This window comes from Amphiprion ocellaris, chromosome 12 (assembly GCF_022539595.1).
Source record: "Amphiprion ocellaris isolate individual 3 ecotype Okinawa chromosome 12, ASM2253959v1, whole genome shotgun sequence".
NCBI classification, from domain to species: domain Eukaryota; kingdom Metazoa; phylum Chordata; class Actinopteri; family Pomacentridae; genus Amphiprion; species Amphiprion ocellaris.
The window spans coordinates 25,496,670-25,513,639 of NC_072777.1; the positions used below are offsets into that span (position 1 = coordinate 25,496,670).

The window sequence follows — 16,970 nt, forward strand, 5'->3', positions numbered from 1 at the left end:
GGTTACTTGCATATTAAGCCAAAGCCAAAGTAGAGGACGATTGAACGACTTACCTGCTTCATTAAGCTGTCCACCTGATCAGGAAGAGTCTTAAATGAAGCCAGTTCCTCCAGCTGAGCTCTGAGAGTTTCCTCTGCTTCACGAGATGCTGCCAGCTCTTTATTCAGACTGGCTACTGTTCTGTCAAGCTCTATGCTGTCGATGAGATCTGGAAACAAAGAGCATCTTAATATTCTCAACCGATTTTACAGGCTGAGTGTCTGCACTCAAAAAGCTGACTTGCATCATATAAACACTTGGAGTTTAAACCTACTTTTAGGGACTTTGCCATCTAGCAGAGTGGTGAGCTTGGTGTTCTCATCAAAGGCAACATTAAGCTCCTTTTGAAGATCAGTCTGCATCTTTCTGAAACGTGTCTTCTCTGTTTCAAGTTGAAATCGCAGGCTGTTCACCTCTGCCTCCATCCGTTCATGATTGGCAGTCAGGGTCACCTAGAGGGGAGATCATGACAACAAACCAAAAAAAGTTACTGATCTTGACCTTGCAGTGACTAGTACTCATGTAACACAAAGACAATACATACAGAAACACATAGTTTCTAAATGCAGACCATACACTAAATATCTGTCACCATTTTAGTGAAAATTTAAACCAATTTAGCCACCATTCCATCATACTTCTTAATGTTCTCTGTGGCTATTGTGAAAGTCGTCATTAGGAATCATTTGTCTACTTCCAATCCACCTGGTATGTGTCATTTGTGGTGAGAACTACTAAAAGACTGCAGCAATTCGTCCAGCTTCAGTAAGAATTGAAAAGCTAAACACCCATCTAATGGATGTTCTATGACAAAGCAGAGTGAAAATTGTGATTAAATTGGTTGTTTTTGTTTGTTTTATGAAAAAGAATAAAGCAAAATGCAGCAACCACAGAGCAGGTATCCCCAAATAGTTACGTTTTTGTTGTTGTGTAAAGTAATTTGTGTTATGTTATATTTATATGACAATTAAGGTACAAATAAGTCTGATTTACTGATTAACTGTTTGGTAAAAGCAGACATCATAGGTCAGTTTTCACTCTCCCTTAATAATGTTTATAATCAGCAATATTTTGGTGAGCTCTTTGTGACATCAGAGAAAATAACACAATACAAAGTAGAAAAAGATTTGTCACAACTGACTGGAATAAACTCTTGTTTTGACTTTCTCTGTATGATGCCATGTATGACGACACTCACTAAAAGTATCCATTCAGTGAATTGCCTGTCAGTTTACATCACATCCTGTTTACTCCTCTTGGTGTATTTGTTGTAAGTCAGTGTGAGCACAAACTCTGTCAGAACTATAAGGTAGTCAATCGTACCTTTTGTTGCTGAGCCAAATAAAGCAGATCCACAGAAGTCAAAGTGACCTTTGATTTACCATAGTTGACAAACTGAAATTTATTCTACAATTTACACCAGTGGCTTAATTATTGGACATTTCACAGATTTATGGTTAATGTCTTAGTCTCAAAGCCCCAGGTAACTTCATCTCTTTTATGCAACAAACATGCATACACACAATAAATAGGAAGTAGAATAGGAGAAAGCACACCATTTCTGTTTAAGTCAGACACTCAATTAAACTGCCCATAACATTTTAACTGCAAAGCAGAGTTTCAGATTACATAAACAACAATCCCACTTACATTTGTTTCCTCCAGTGAAATTTTCTGACTGCGGAGCACAGCCCATTCCTTCTTTGTGTCTCTGCTGAGCCCCTCTGCATCGTCCAGAGAACGACGAAGCTTGGCCACCTCCTGCACCAAGTCCTTACCGTTCTGCAAAGAGAAAACATGATACAGTTAACCTGCTTAATTATTTGATCACTACAATTGCTCGCAGTCTGTACACTTCAAGAAACTACAAATCTGTACAGTGCTTCAGATTCAACTACAAATTCCATACAGAATTCCACGGGCAAACAATTACAATTTCATTGATCTGTTTACAGTATGTGCTCCTGCAGTTGTCAACGAAGCAAACACACTAAAATTTTCATGAATTAGGGTTGCGATTTAGGGATGTTTCAAGGTTGTGTCATGTTCTCACTTTAACATTACACCTCACTGCAAAGTAATGTGGTTGCATCTAGTGTAGTAACGTGACTTCTGTTCTTTCATTATTGATAACTATACACACAATATCGTACAACCTCTTTCTGCAACGCTGAACTGAAATACTTGCAAATAAAAAACGTGAATAAAAAAAAAAGCAATAAAAGTAATATCATTAATTTTTTAAGGATTAACTGAGACAACACTTTACACTTAAGCTTTCTAGGAACTATTCTCCAGAGACTGTGAACGTGAATATCTGTGCTGCTGTTTTTTTTTTTGGTTTGTTTGTTTTTATATCAATGAGTTATATATAACCACTTCCACTATAAATTCAGCAAATGTTAACCAACAACAGCTCACTATAACCTCCCTGGGATATTTCATCTGGACTCTTAGTTTAGCGCTACACACAACCTACATGAGAAAGTCCAGCCAACTGTAACATCTGTCCATCTCTGCTGAAAGCCTTTTAAGTAGTAACTTCATGTTGCACACTTTTTACAAGCAATGCGACAACCACTTTAAAACATGATTCAACAACACACGTACCATATTCTGAAGTTCTTCTGCAAATTCAGTTTTCTTCTTCAGCTTTTCAGACATCACATCTAGTTTGTTCTAAAAAAAAAAAAAAAGTTACAAAAATTGTAAAAATCAACATAACAACAAATCTCAGGTATAACATTTTCAGTTTCAGTAGCTTAACATTGGTCAGTGATGTCCCCTTAAAATGTGAAAACAAAGTGGAATTATTATAAAGGTCAGAACTGTGATATAAGAAATGACAAGTAGATTCAACTTAGGTCAGATATATCTTCCATGTATTTAAACTGATACTTTGGTGACACAAAATAAGCTCCTTTTCAGACTAATAACCTAAAGAAGATCTCTTTTTCGGCACGTCATCTTACCTGAAGTTCCAGGTACTGGAGTTCAGAGGCTTCGACAGCTTTCTTCAAGCTACATATTTCATTTTGCAACGCATCCTGCAAGATCACAACAAAAAACTAAATGAACGCAGTATAAATAAAAATTTAAATATATAATATATAAAGACAACATTCATTTATGGAAAAGAATTTACAGTGAAAAGGTTTTTAATAAACTAGCCAAAGAAAACTAAACCCAGTATAGTGAACTTTGCTGTCCTTGGATCCAAGGACCTTAAGTACCGAGTGTGAGCAGAATGAAGAACTTTACCTCATTCTCCCTCCTGACCTCCTGCTCCAGAAAATTGAACTCATCCATCTCCCTCTTCTCCTCTAGTTCCTGGGACAGAGCAGCTTTCTCTTTCTCCAGAGTTTCAATCTGCTCTATGAACATCCCCAGCTCCTGTTTCAGATAGTCTCGCTCAACAACCACCATGTCCTATAAATATAAAATAAAAACTCATCAGTTTTAGCAACAGTGAACATTTCGATGTGAAATGCATGGCCCTAGAATTTTTTCTATCTCCAGCATCTTAAATAAACGCCCATGTAAATCGAAATGCAAACGTTTCACTTTGGTCTTGCTGTGTTTTGTGCAAAAAGGATATGAACCTCAACCCATGTTAACTTTAACAAGCTTTTCTAGACGTAATTTGGATGTTTTGCCTTAAGAAATATGGCAGTTTCTCCAACTGGTCTGACTATATTCGGATGTGTTTGAACAGGCTAAACAATGAGCCTGAGCCATAGCCTCATCTAGCATTACCTTCTCTGTGGCTAAAGTTTCACACAGCTGGATGGTCTCGGCAAACTCTTTTCTCATCTGGAAAATAAGACATTAAGATTAGCGCTGAAACCAGTTGAGAGAATCAAACAAAAACCAGGACATCAAAAGGTGCTTTTCTCATAACTGCAGATCTCTCCTGACTCTTAGAAGCCACAGAGCAGTTTTAAAAAGAGCGTACCTGTTCATCTGTTTCAGTCTTATTGTGGCTCTGTTCTTCCAGTTGTCTCTCCAGGTCTGCCACTCTTAACTCCAACATCGTCACCTTCTCCATGGCCTCCAGCTTCTGCTGACCTCCAGTTTCCAGCTGCAGCTCCAGCTCTGCTGCCCTTTGTTCTGTTGTTAGTATTTTCTCCAGAGTCTCCTGTCTCTGTTGAGCCTCTGTTCCAAGCTGCAGCTGCAGCTCTGCCACTCTTTCATCTAATGTTTCTACCTTTGCCATGGCCTCCTCTTTCTGCTGACTCTCCATTTCCAGCTGCATCTCCAGGTTGGACACTTTCCCTGTAAGCTCATGCATCCGGTCGGGAGACACGAAGTCTCTGGGACTGGAGAAAGATAAAACATAGAAATGACAAGTGTGAACAACTACAAATACGTCAATAGGAGGGTGCATTTTCACATAAAGTGGATTCAGATTTACATTAAGTGGACTATACATTATAAATACAGCATAGAGAATATACACTCATCCGCACATTGTAATAGCAAACAACAAAAAGAAAAAATAATGCACCATTTTGGGGTCCAGGAGGATGAAGGCTGTCACTATGAGGTGAAGGTTGCCACAGACTGAGAGCCAGATTTGCACTCAGGTCTGATTATATTAGTCTGGGTGTCACACTAATCTGTTCACACAATCCATATAGTCAGGATTTGTCTTTAGTGTGTATATGTTATAAATTAGGTTTTACAGTGTTAGCCAAAAGTATAAATGCAGTCCTTTTCTATTACATAAACTTGCCGAATTACGTTCTAGGTTCAGTTGTGGAACAGACAACAGACCAGTGAAAAAAGGGTCCAGTATAGATTTTCTTTCACAGTAGCTGAGTCATGTCCAGCCCTAACTGATGCAATGGCCTCTGAATGAAAATACAACTGCTCAGTTCACAGCTGAATTACAAGACAACAAAACTGTGGTGAAAAAAACAGGGGGGTTAAGTACAATATGGTGACTAGAACTGTAAAAAAAGAGCTTAGTACTGGAAATGTTACTAATGTTTAACTGAACTTATCAAAACCCCGATCACCATCCAGAATTTGCACATTTTTTCCTGCATAAAACTGTTAAAAAATATTACATATCAGGGGATTGTGACACAAATATTTTTCAAGACTCCAAAATTTACTCTAATTTCAGTGTCTTCTTTTGTGAATTTAGTTTCTGTTAGTACTTTATATACTCACCAACTTCTTGTTTGCGATCCATGATACATTTGGTTCCAGTATATGCATTACTTTGCAAATCTCAGAACAAAAATAAAACATTTTTATGAAATGCTAAAATTTGGATAATCAACAAGGTTTCATTTTTCAGATTTGGTATGGCACACAATTGTGCAATATGCAGAAAGACCACATATCATAAGCGATGAAAGTATAAGAGCTGATTAAGTAGATGGCTGATTAAAGACACCCTGCAGGCATGTTTGAAAATGGTCTAACTCATGATATACCTGTCAGTCCTGGGATATTAATTAACAACAACGACAACCGCTCAAACATTCACCTGTCTCCGAAGCTTCGAACTGTCACAGAGCTCTGACTTATATCCATGTCATCTGGTGGCTCTTCAGGAATCCCCCAGTGAGAGTCAAAGTCTTCATCCTCTGTTAAAATATAACATGCATTAAACCAATTATGAGACAACACAGTTCCAGCATGACATGGAAATTCCAATTAGAATTCCAACTTGCAGTTTGCATAATTTATTTTTGCGTTACCTTCACCCAGCTCCATCAAACAAGAGCGGTCTGCTTTCCTCTTCCGAGCCCAAGGTTCTGCAAAGCTCAGGTTAGACGATTCGTCGCCACAGGTGGATGGACGGGCGAGTCTGAGCATCTTTCCTCCCCACGTAACTCTGCGTTTACGAATCTTACAAGAGAACATGACTCATTACTACAATGATAGCGCAGAGAGAACTGTGTTCTAACTACAGCTGTATTTCCATCATGATTACCTTTTGTACAGGGACCAGGTTTGCGCTGGTGACAAGCAGTTTAGTCAGGTTTCTGATCCTGTCCTCTTGCTCTCTCTGAAGCTGATCCTTTTCTTGAAGCAGCTGGGAAAGAACCTCTTTCTCTGTCGCTGTGGTCTGTGTGACTGAGGAAACCTGTAGATCATGCATAGATGAGTGTGTAGAAAGTGCTGCTGTGATGAAACTTGCAGAGACAGGCCCAACAGAACATGACAGAAGACAAAAGGTGGTGGTACTTGCCTCGTGAAGGCGTCGCTTGAGGTCTACAATTTCATTGCGATAGCGTTTGAGCAGAGCCCCATCGTCTGACACCTCTGTCACATGAGGGTCGTTTTTCATTTTCTTTGCTGTGCTGGCAAACTAACAGAAAGAAACAAGCGTTTTGTGAATTTAACTTTGATTTCTCAGTTTCTATTTTTGCTCTGGTGGTGCATGTTTTTAATTTTCATAACTTTCATCCCACACATCAATCTGCAAAGTTTCATTTTAAATATGCAAACTTAAAAAAAATGTACCACACTATTTTGTGTTAGTGTAAATAATTATATAATAATACAGATTCATAGCGCTGAGGTACTATTAGTGAATGTTCAACAAGATATACACTACCGTTCAAAAGTTTGGGGTCACTTAGAAATGTCCTTATTTTTGAAAGAAAAGCAGTTTTTTCAATGAAGATGACATTAAATTAATCAGAAATACAGTCTACACGGTGTTAATGTGGTAAATGACTATTCTAGCTGGAAACAGCTGATTTTTAATGGAATATCTCCATAGGGGTACAGAGGAACATTTCCAGCAACCATCACTCCTGTGTTCTAATGCTACATTGTGTTAGATAATGGTGTTGAAAGGCTCATTGATGATTAGAAAACCCTTGTGCAGTTATGTTAGCACATGAATAAAAGTGTGAGTTTTCATGGAAAACATGGAATCGTCTGGGTGATGCCAAACTTTTCAATGGTAGTGTATATCTGCGTATTCCACCAACCTGCAGAGTGCTCAGTGTCTCATCCAGAGTGGCAGCAGTGATGGTGCAGATGATGACAGTTTTAGCATTCCCACCCAAAGAGTTCTGGAGGATACGGGTTAGCTTGCTGTCTCTGTAGTTTGTGAAACCCCTGAAGAAAGAGACAGATATTTAACAAATGGCAGCACACACCTTTAAACAAGCAGTGAATATCCAATTTCAAATCCATTTTTTTTTGTGGCAATATACACATTTTTTCACTCTCAGATGATGGAGCAAATGTGTGTGATTCCATGCTGGTCTGAAGCCATTTCAAATCAACAAGTAAGATAGCAGATTCATCCTTTTCTTCCTCTTTGTTATGATTCAATAAAGAAGATGGACTTTTGGGACTTGCCTGGAAGTTGCTTTTGTTAAGTTACTGGATGTGTGTATATTATAGTTGAAAGCGAAAACTTAAAGCTTTGTTTACATACACTACAGGCCAAAAGTTTGGAAGCAACTTCAAGTTTCTGTTCACAACGCTTTTCTAAAAAAAGGTAAAAATTAATAAAAAAAGACTATGAATTCTATGGATTTTGGGATGTATTTACTGCAGGATTAGACTTTACTTTCATTGATATTCACCATTTTCCTCAGTTTACCTTTAGGTATACATTGAAGTTACCAGGCAATTGCTGAATAAATGTTAACAAAAAGAAGGGTTTAGTTTTAGAGTTGAGAAGATCCAAGAGTCACAACTTCAGTGCAAAAGTAAAAAACAACAACAACAAAAAAAAAACAAATCACAGTTTGTCTTATTCACTTTTGCTCTTTGGCTTTTGAGAGTCTGTAGACAAAATAAATCTCAACTGTGTCCATATCTCATTAACTACCACAGAAATGACTAGAAAGAAACAGCTGAGTAAAGAAGCTAGAGTACAGATACAAATACCTGATAATTAAAGTATAAATGTATTCTGATGAGTGACTCTTTACATAATAATCACGTTTATTTTGTTGCAAAGTATACCAATGAAACTATGATCTTTTTTTGTACAAATTTAATCTTGCTTTCAAACTTTTGGCCTGCAGTGTACGTGGAAAAGTCATTGCAATATATATGTGGGCGACTGTGTGTATACGTGTGCGTGTGTGTTAGATGTCCATTATTTACTCACTTCTGGTTTTCATCAGTGAGTTTCTTGATCACCTGCCCCAGTGTGAACAGACTGCGATTGATATTGCAACCTTCTTTGAAACGAGCACCTGGGATATCAAAAAGAAAAAAAAAAAATAAGTGGAGTATTGTAAGTTGAGTAAAATCTATAGCATGCACTTAGTAAACTCTAATTAACATTATATCAGGCCTGATATGCATCTCATGTGGCTTCCATCATTGAACTAAAATAGCCTGTGGAGTTAACTGCACTTTACCTTCTGCTCCGGTTTGACTTGCTCTCTCAGATCCAGCAAGATCAACTAAATTCTGTAGACAGAACAAAAATCACAACGATGCAAATAAGGATACAGGCAACAAGACGGAACCAAAGTGAATGTGAAATTAGAAAACAAGTCTATAATAATAATCTGTCTTACCAAGTGAGATACAATAATGGCTCCATCAGCATTTTCCCCGGTTACTGGGTCGCTCCCTTCCCTGCTCTCTAGGATCTGAGCAAAACAAAATTATAAAACATCCTGATTTCCAGAGAATCTTACTGCTGTTTGCAAAAAATGCAGGCTGCATGATGCTTACCATACGGAAAATGGTGTGAGAGCGACTGCTCCTCTGGTTCATTTTTGTCTTTCCGTAATGCCGGTTCTCTAGAGAGGAACAATGCGCAGAAAAAAGACATTGTAACACGCAGTTCGTAGTGCGAATTGTCAAAGAATCCTTCAAATAAATAATCTCAAATCTTACTTTCTCCTTTCCGAATCCATGCCAGGGCTTGTGCAGGAGACGTAACAAGCTCCTCAGTCAGATCTGCCACATAGATGTTTTTCTAGACACAGTGATTAATGACAATTATAACAAAGACCATGTTAAACAGCAAAGCATTTTTGCCCATTCAATGCTCCTAGACTCTGAAATACCATCATCAGGTCTTAAAATGTTACTTGAGCTAAACTTAAAATGTGAGCTTTGATAGTAGCAGTCCAGTAATTTTTTCATTGTAATTAACTTGCTAATGTTGAAAACTAAACCTGTAAATATCTGACTGAGAATTTACAGCTAAACCTCACACTCCTGAACAGCCCACTTACATTGATTGTCTCTCGGATTTCCAGCGGTTTTCTCTTCCAGCTGTCAACAAGCAGGTCAGTCACAGTCTCATTGTAGATTTCCATGTAGGACACCCTGAGCAGAAACTCCTTCTTTGGATACTTGTGGAAAAAGAGAAGCAATTGTTTAGAAAAAAAACATGTGACCAGACAACAAACTTGAGCATATTTCAAACAGGTGACACAGTTCTTACAGTTTTAATGGTTTGAAAGACGTCTTCTACAGCCAGAGGTATCACTCCAGGGATATGGTCACTCCCCATCATGGTAAAGGTCTTTCCAGATGAAGTTTGCCCATAAGCAAATATGGTTCCTGTGAAACAAACACACAACATATGTAGAAACAAAATAAGAACGTTGCAAATACAATGAGTGGGATGGGACAAAACTCTGCATAAAATGAGTCTGACTGTGTGCTCTTCCCATTACATACCATTGTAACCTGCAACGGTGGAAACAACCAGAGGCTTTGCAATATTCTGGTACAGCTGATTGGTTGTTTCTTCAGAAGTGAACACTCGGTCTGTGAAAAACAGATGGACAAGTCAATGCATAGTACATTTCTATTACCATAGCTCTAAACTGAATATGTAAAAAAGACAACAAAACATAGTTAATCTGGACATGTTGCAAATCATACCAAAACTAAAACTCTTGGTGGAATTTCCATCATCAATCTGATGAATTGATTTCTTATCAGCTTTCCAAAACAGCTGGGCGGGCACTGCATTCTCTGACACAGCATTTTCTTCCCTGTACAAAGAGATACATGTAAGAAATTTGTAGAAGCATCAAGAGACTTTCTGGAAATCTTAAAGTGGCACAATTCCACATTGCTCTGTAAGAATTCATTTGTGGACAACTTCTTAAAACATCCCTGATGATTTTATGAGCAAGCAATGGAAGAACCAGCTTAAACAAACACATGAAAACAAATACTTATGTCGTCAAAAGCCTCTAGTTTAGGTATGTGAATGGTATCACAGATTGAGGTCTTGATACCCCAATGCACATTGAAAAGACAGCAACGTTTTACTAGAGAACTATACAATTAAAAATTCTGTCCATATCAGCGCACTTAGCACATATGCCTATCTACATTTGTCAAACCAACCATTCAGTATTCATGTTCAGTATTTCATGCCAGTAATTCCTTCTAATATTTTCTATTTCAAGTCTGACACCATGCAATTCATGCATTTCTAACAGCAGGAGGGTAATGTCTGAGGGCTCTGGGCAGGCTGACATTCTTGGGATTAGACAGAATTTCTTCGCCAGCTATTGGCTGATTGCCATGGAATTTGGTATGCATGTTTCCCACAGGATGAATTGCAACAATCTAGTTGGTCCCCAGACTTTTCATCTAGCATCATTGTGAAATCAAATAAGCAACAGATAAACACACGCAGGGGGTCCAAAAGTCAGAAATCTGTAATATTTTGAGGATTTGGAAACATTTCAAAACACGTGCTACACTTCACACGATTCCAGGTAGCTACTCTTAGAATAATTAGTGTCAGTTTGGGTATTCGTGAGCAGTTTATTCAATAATAGTATGATCCGAATGATGTATTTCAGTTCTTTATTGAATGGGCATAGGGTATTCAATGGGGTCTATGTCAGCAGTGTCCCAATTAAAGCAGAAAAAAACTGAAACTGTAATGTTAATGTACATCGGGTTTGTTTATTTATCGCATAACATACTGTCAGTTCATTATGGAACAATGTTAACACATATTACAGACTTTTGTCATACTGCGCAGGAATTCTCATGGTAAACAAGGCTAATTCATTTGGTCAATTACTGTAGAATTATAATAACTAGAATAATAACGCCGTATTTGAAAACGTGAATATTAATTCAACTGTGAGCATTTAGCGCACACACAGTCTACAAAAACGCAAGTGAGGCTTTGAATGTTTTAACGGCCAACTGTCATTCCAATGAAAAGTTAGCTAACAGCTACAGCACTTAGCTGTAAAGCACAAGAAAGCTAAATTTAAGACGGTACTGCTAACGTTACACAAGTTTCCCGTCACTAACGTTTAAAACAACGACAAATTACAAACATTACTTTAGCTAAGTTAGCTAACATTAGCTTTAGGTATAGTGGGAAACACAGTTAATGTCTGTTAGCTTTAAACTTACCTCGCAACAAGCGGACGGACACGAACGCAAACTTTCACAGCCGACTCTTCTGCCATTTTTCTTGAAGATAAGTCTCCCACCCGACAGAACACCGAAAGTTAAATTAATACATTTCCAAAAATGCTAAATATACACCTCAATACGTCTAAGAAGCCTCGACCGGACTGTCAGCCAGTGACTCAATTTGCTATTTCAAATTCTGTTGCTTTAATCTGATTGGTGGACGTCATCAGGCGGATCGAACCATATCCGGATATGGTGGGGGTGGGGTCGATCAGGTTACGTTATGGTTGTGATTGTGATTAAAAACTATATCAACAAAATGAATAACAAAACATAGCACATCTCGATATGAGGCTTATATAGCGGGATATGAATTGATTGACGTTAAATTTCAGCATATACATATCAAATTAGTAACGTCGTACCCCAACGTGACGAAAATATGCAACGTGTCTGAGTTGCTTCATCAACCAAAAAAACTTGACTTTTTGGTACTTTTTTAAAAAAACCTGTGAATTTGAAAATACGTATTTGATATTCATTGTTATTATCTCTGCAAGGCGGCAAAACTAAACCCAAAAACTTTCTTGAGGGTTTTAATATTGATGCTAATAGGTTCAATCTGTCTTCTAGGTTGTTTTTACCATAACAAGAGTCACATTTTCCTTTTTGTTGTACATCTTGTTTCACTGGCCAACATGTCAAAGACCATACATGTGTTATTATCAACTTTATCAATTTAAACTCTTATCACATTCGAATGCTTTATAGAGCCCATTTAAAGCAACAGTCGCGGACGACAACCATTTTCCCATAGAAGAATCAGATTGCCATTGAAAATTAACCTAACAATTTCAAATAATGAGATCAAGATCCTGTGAATTTATTCGAGTAATTTAAACATTAGAGATTGAGACTCTTTCAAAAAATAACTTTGCATGATTATAACAATTATTAACGCAAAGACTCTATCTTATTGTTAATTACAGGGTTTGACCTGAATAATTTAGAACTTAATTCATGAATCTACAAAAATATACACGAGAAAGAAAACCCAAAAAATCCAACAATTCCCTGGATCCCCCTGAATCTTTTCTCATATTTCTGAGACAGTAATTATGCAATAAGGTCTCTATTCTTACTATTATGACTATTTGGTAAATGCAGTGCACTACTGTAGAACACAGATAGTCCAGCATGAGATTATGGGCGAACAGTCATATTTCTGAACAAATTATTTGTGCCATACACAAAACACATTCATAATAAGTGATGTAATCTATTTTTCTTTAATTTTAGTGGAAGTCATTTTCAAGATATACAGTTTTATATATAATTTTACATAGAAATGTTTTAGATATTGAAATATTTTTTCCAAAATTCTTCTTTTACTGTTGAAGTTTCTTGCAAGAATGAAATTGTTAGCTCACAAAGGCAAAGGCAGCTGGTAAAAATGACATTTCTGTTTTAACAAGACACTGAGGACAATCCTCAAACTTGTCATTTCTGCATAGAAGAGAAACCAAGTATATTACCTGTCTCAACCCTGAATAAAACGCCACCTACAGAGCTGGTTTCAATTACTCTCTGGGCTGAATCCAATCTGAACACTGGTGGGAATTATGACGTCCCAAATAAATTGGGCCCGCAGCTGGTGCTAATTTTTAGCCTCCATTATTAATGGTGAAAAAACGTTTTCCCAAGCTAAGATGATGTCCCAAAACCAAAAACAGTCAGTTTACAATGATGAAAGACAGAGAAAAGCCTGATATTGCATTACAGTAACTGTATGTACCTACTGGAAAATCATTAGTAGGTACATTTATAACAGAGTGTAGTGGATGCATGTAAAGAGAGAATGACAGGTGTCTTTTTTTTCAGTCAAGTTTTAATTCTCACCATCGTCACTGTACATAAACACACACACAAACACACACATTCAGTCCCATTTGGAAGTCTTCCTCCTCATGTATTTCTCTCCTTCGCTGTCGATGGCCTCATAAAGCTGCTGGTCGTTTTCTTTCATTGCGTGCATGTAGCCCAGGTAGCCCACACACAGAGTGATGGTCACCAGCCCAAACGCCATCACCGGTTTATTCTGCAGAACAGCACAGGTTTAGGTTAAAGTCAAGTGAGTAAGAGGCCAGCAACTGATATTTAAAGATGCTATGCTATGTTCTGGCTGCAGTATTAAACAAAACAAACAAAAAACATTCCTACAAAGCAGTATGGGACTACTGTGACTTTGTACGTAAACAAAGATGAAAAACTAAAACTGCATAAACCAGTTAACATTTGGCAGATAATTACTATTCGGCAAATATTAACAGAAGTTACAGCTCTCATATAAAGATAGTACTAGCAAAGTATTTTTTAATTGTTGGGTTGAGGGTGAAACGGTTTTCAACACGCATGCAGGAGAGAAACTCAACGACAAACAACATAAGACATGTTAGTCAAGTGATGGCCCATGAAGTGCAATCAGAATAACTTCAATCAACTTGAGCATTAATTCTACAAATCTCTGGAACTCTACAGGAGCAATGGAACATGATTCTTCCCTCAACATGAGGTATTCAAGTGGGTTCTGATCTGGTGATTGTGTAGGCCTGAGCACATAATTTGTATGGTATTCAGCAAGCCCTCACACCCTGTGGGTGGGTTACTGTCATCACGGAAGTTCCTATCAAGACAGAAATGTGTCATTAAAGGACAGAAGTGATCAGTCTCAAAAGTTGATTTGCTGTGATCTTTAACGACACAGGGAAAAACGCTTCCAAAATTTGGCAGCAAAGTGTCTGGAGAAAAGACCGATCAGATCCCCTCACTGCAGGTTTGTCCTTGAATTTGTCACCTGTCAGTTTGTGAGGTACAGCATCCAAATCATCAGAGACAAGTGACAGCCTTGTTTTTTTTCCTTAGAGAAAAATGCAACATCCACTGACGCAGAATGTTTGCACACATTTTAAGAATCAATATCCAAGTCAATCTTCCTCATTTAAATGTGGGAAGTCAAAATCAGAATTGCTATTTGATTAATTGTCTAGCCCTAACTGAAATCTATTCAGACATTAAACAAAACAGCATTGTGGCATGTTAATATTCTTCTTCTTTTTATTGTCGTTGTTATCATCGACAACAGGGGTTACACAGTGCTTCACAAAGTATTCAAACACACCAAACATTAGACAAAGAAAAAAGCTACAAGACCAAGCACAAAAATGTATGAAATGCTTCTCTGTCCTCTGTGTGTGTTTAAAATGTCTTGTGTGAAAAAGAAAAATGGGGCCCATATAGCACAAGTATGCCCAAGCTGTCCTAAATGAGGTAATACAGCTCTGAATTAAGAGAGATGCTACATTCTGCTAGGTGTTAGAGGTTAGATACCCTTTGATTATTAATGTGTGACGCATGTTTTAAAAAAGTTAGCATAGTTAGCATGAAACTGTAAAAATAAAGGAGAAAACGCATCACAAATTAGTTTAAAATGTTAATTTATCGTTTATAAACAGTGGCAAAATGATACATGTGTTGCACTATCCAAAGTGGTTGTTGAACTACATGTGGACGTTAACTAATAAGTTGTCTTTTAAGCAGGAACGTGTTTATTTTTGCAGCTAACAGAGAGTGTGAGAGTCTCACAGGTTTGATGAAGAGTTCAGGGTTGACAGCTCGGAACAGAGTGGTGGTCTTAGCTCCCCTCAGCCCCGGAGTCCTGAAGCCTTTCTCCGCGGAACTCTCCTTCCCTTTCCCGGCCTCTTTGTCCGACATGTCCGGTGGAACCTTCTGTTCGTCTTTTGGAAAAACAATATATCACACTGAAGGTTGAAGAACAAACATTGCACTGTTTGGCACTACACAAGTTGACTGAAGGAAGCCATGTTGGAAGTAGAAGAAAACAACGAAGAAGAGAGTGAAGAATATTTAACGGGTTACAGCGCCCCAAGTGGCGAAGAGGGGGAACCACACAACTGCAATCACGAGACGATGCATTTCTTCTTCTTACATATTTTTTTCTTTGTTTAAAGTAAGATTTATTCAGGTAAATATGGATTTAGTCAGGATAGGGTACTTAAAAAATCCCATTCCCCTAAAATAAGAAATACAAAGATTACGCAAACAGTTAAAATGTTAACTGTGTTATGTTAACTTCATAAATCATAAATTGAAAATACAATTGTAAGATATACCAGGGAAGCAAAAAATAAAATAACAAATAAATATTAAGAAGTAAATATTAAAAATAAATAAAACAGCAAAAAAGCAAATACACTTTAGAATAATTAACTCTTAATAGTTTGCACATTAGCAGTTTCAACACCATGTGTAATATTTCATTTTCCTGTACATGTCAGTGTTATTACCAATATTTAATTTTCTTATGTGCAATACTTGTTATCATGTGTAATATTTCAGTTTTATTTGCAATATTTCATAACCATGTGTAGCATTTATTAGATATTTTAATTTTGTTTGCAATATTTCATCACTATGTGTAATATTTAAATTCCATGTGGAAGGCTACTTCACTAACTCAAAATCATGACCTGTATTGCTGCTTACATTTCTATTCTTGTCTTATTTTATTCTTACTTATTTTTATTTTCAGTAATGCATTGTACAATGCAATTTTTTTTGAGTTTTCAAATCACTTGAGAATTTTGAAATATGCTCGGAGTTTCCTCAACTCATTTAATGAAGTTTTTAAAGAAACAAAGCATACTAAGGGACTCACTTTTGTGTATTGTTTAGCAGCTAAAAGTCTGCAGAGGTTCTCCTTTTTCGGTTTGAACAAAATAAGGAGGAGCTTCTTCCTACAGGCTCTCCACCTGCTGAACCTGAAACAATAGACTCAATAGACAATCAACCTGCAAATTCTATCCACTATACTGTTTACTCTTTGCCTTGTATATATATATATATTTTGCATGATTTGACACTTTGCGTATTACTATCTAAATATATATGTATATATTCCTGTATATTTCTTGTGTGTTTGTATTTTTTATTCTTATTGTTCTTATTGTTTCAGTTGCAATGCATTTCACTGTGCATTATGCTGCACATAATTGTGTTTGTGATAAATAAGGGTCTTGAATCTTGAATCAATAATCGTGATGGGAATTTGATATGTCTTCAACACATGCAAAATCCATCCTGGTTGTCTCATTTTTCAAAACAATGAAAACACTGCTCACTATGATTAGTGTTAAATTCCCTCATGAATTCCTCACATCCGCTTTAGAGCTACTGGTTGGTTTCTGACATTTACTCTAGAATGGGATCAGTATTGGCCCAACAATCTATTATTCCTATTGTGCATCTGTTGCAGGGTGTTGTAGCAAAAACGAAACAACCCTGACACATAAGAGACACAGGCACCACGGTTATTATTTATTCATCAGCTCTGTTACATGATTCCAGTCTCATCAAAGTTCCATGTGTGAGTCCAGGCAGGTGGGAGAAGGAGGAAATAAAACACACTTGATGCTGTGTGAGCCTCTCCTCCCCCACACTGAGCCTGAACAGGACAGGCAGCCCATATTATTTGCATTAGAGAGCTCCATGGTGATGTC

At 37.3% G+C, this 16,970-nt stretch overlaps 2 protein-coding genes across 3 annotated transcripts in view; both read right to left on the reverse strand.

The window, feature by feature from the left end:
- The window catches only part of cenpe (centromere protein E), a 31,496-nt gene extending 19,930 nt beyond the window's left edge, over nucleotides 1-11,566 (reverse strand). The window contains exons 1-23 of one of the 2 annotated variants that reach the window (XM_023276337.3): nucleotides 11,392-11,566; nucleotides 9,883-9,995; nucleotides 9,676-9,765; nucleotides 9,437-9,555; nucleotides 9,225-9,344; nucleotides 8,881-8,962; nucleotides 8,716-8,783; nucleotides 8,556-8,630; nucleotides 8,394-8,445; nucleotides 8,138-8,225; nucleotides 6,999-7,128; nucleotides 6,248-6,367; nucleotides 5,990-6,142; nucleotides 5,754-5,904; nucleotides 5,540-5,639; nucleotides 3,995-4,358; nucleotides 3,796-3,852; nucleotides 3,301-3,468; nucleotides 3,012-3,086; nucleotides 2,650-2,718; nucleotides 1,690-1,821; nucleotides 314-491; nucleotides 54-208 (exon numbers count right to left, since the gene is read on the reverse strand). In XM_023276337.3, coding sequence (XP_023132105.2) covers nucleotides 54-208; nucleotides 314-491; nucleotides 1,690-1,821; nucleotides 2,650-2,718; nucleotides 3,012-3,086; nucleotides 3,301-3,468; nucleotides 3,796-3,852; nucleotides 3,995-4,358; nucleotides 5,540-5,639; nucleotides 5,754-5,904; nucleotides 5,990-6,142; nucleotides 6,248-6,367; nucleotides 6,999-7,128; nucleotides 8,138-8,225; nucleotides 8,394-8,445; nucleotides 8,556-8,630; nucleotides 8,716-8,783; nucleotides 8,881-8,962; nucleotides 9,225-9,344; nucleotides 9,437-9,555; nucleotides 9,676-9,765; nucleotides 9,883-9,995; nucleotides 11,392-11,447 — 2,715 coding nt within the window. In that variant the 5' untranslated portion in view covers nucleotides 11,448-11,566. The remainder of the gene's footprint in view (nucleotides 1-53; nucleotides 209-313; nucleotides 492-1,689; nucleotides 1,822-2,649; nucleotides 2,719-3,011; nucleotides 3,087-3,300; nucleotides 3,469-3,795; nucleotides 3,853-3,994; nucleotides 4,359-5,539; nucleotides 5,640-5,753; nucleotides 5,905-5,989; nucleotides 6,143-6,247; nucleotides 6,368-6,998; nucleotides 7,129-8,137; nucleotides 8,226-8,393; nucleotides 8,446-8,555; nucleotides 8,631-8,715; nucleotides 8,784-8,880; nucleotides 8,963-9,224; nucleotides 9,345-9,436; nucleotides 9,556-9,675; nucleotides 9,766-9,882; nucleotides 9,996-11,391) is intronic. The other variant, XM_023276338.3, reaches the window with a different exon arrangement.
- Nucleotides 11,567-12,667: 1,101 nt separating this feature from the next.
- smim8 (small integral membrane protein 8) lies at nucleotides 12,668-15,297 on the reverse strand. Its single transcript, XM_023276335.3, has 2 exons — nucleotides 15,037-15,297; nucleotides 12,668-13,492 (listed from the first exon to the last, which is right to left on the reverse strand). The coding sequence occupies exons 1-2, from the start codon at nucleotides 15,163-15,165 to the stop codon at nucleotides 13,334-13,336; spliced, it is 288 nt and encodes a 95-aa protein (XP_023132103.2). The 5' UTR covers nucleotides 15,166-15,297; the 3' UTR covers nucleotides 12,668-13,333.
- Between the last annotated feature and the right edge of the window lie 1,673 nt (nucleotides 15,298-16,970).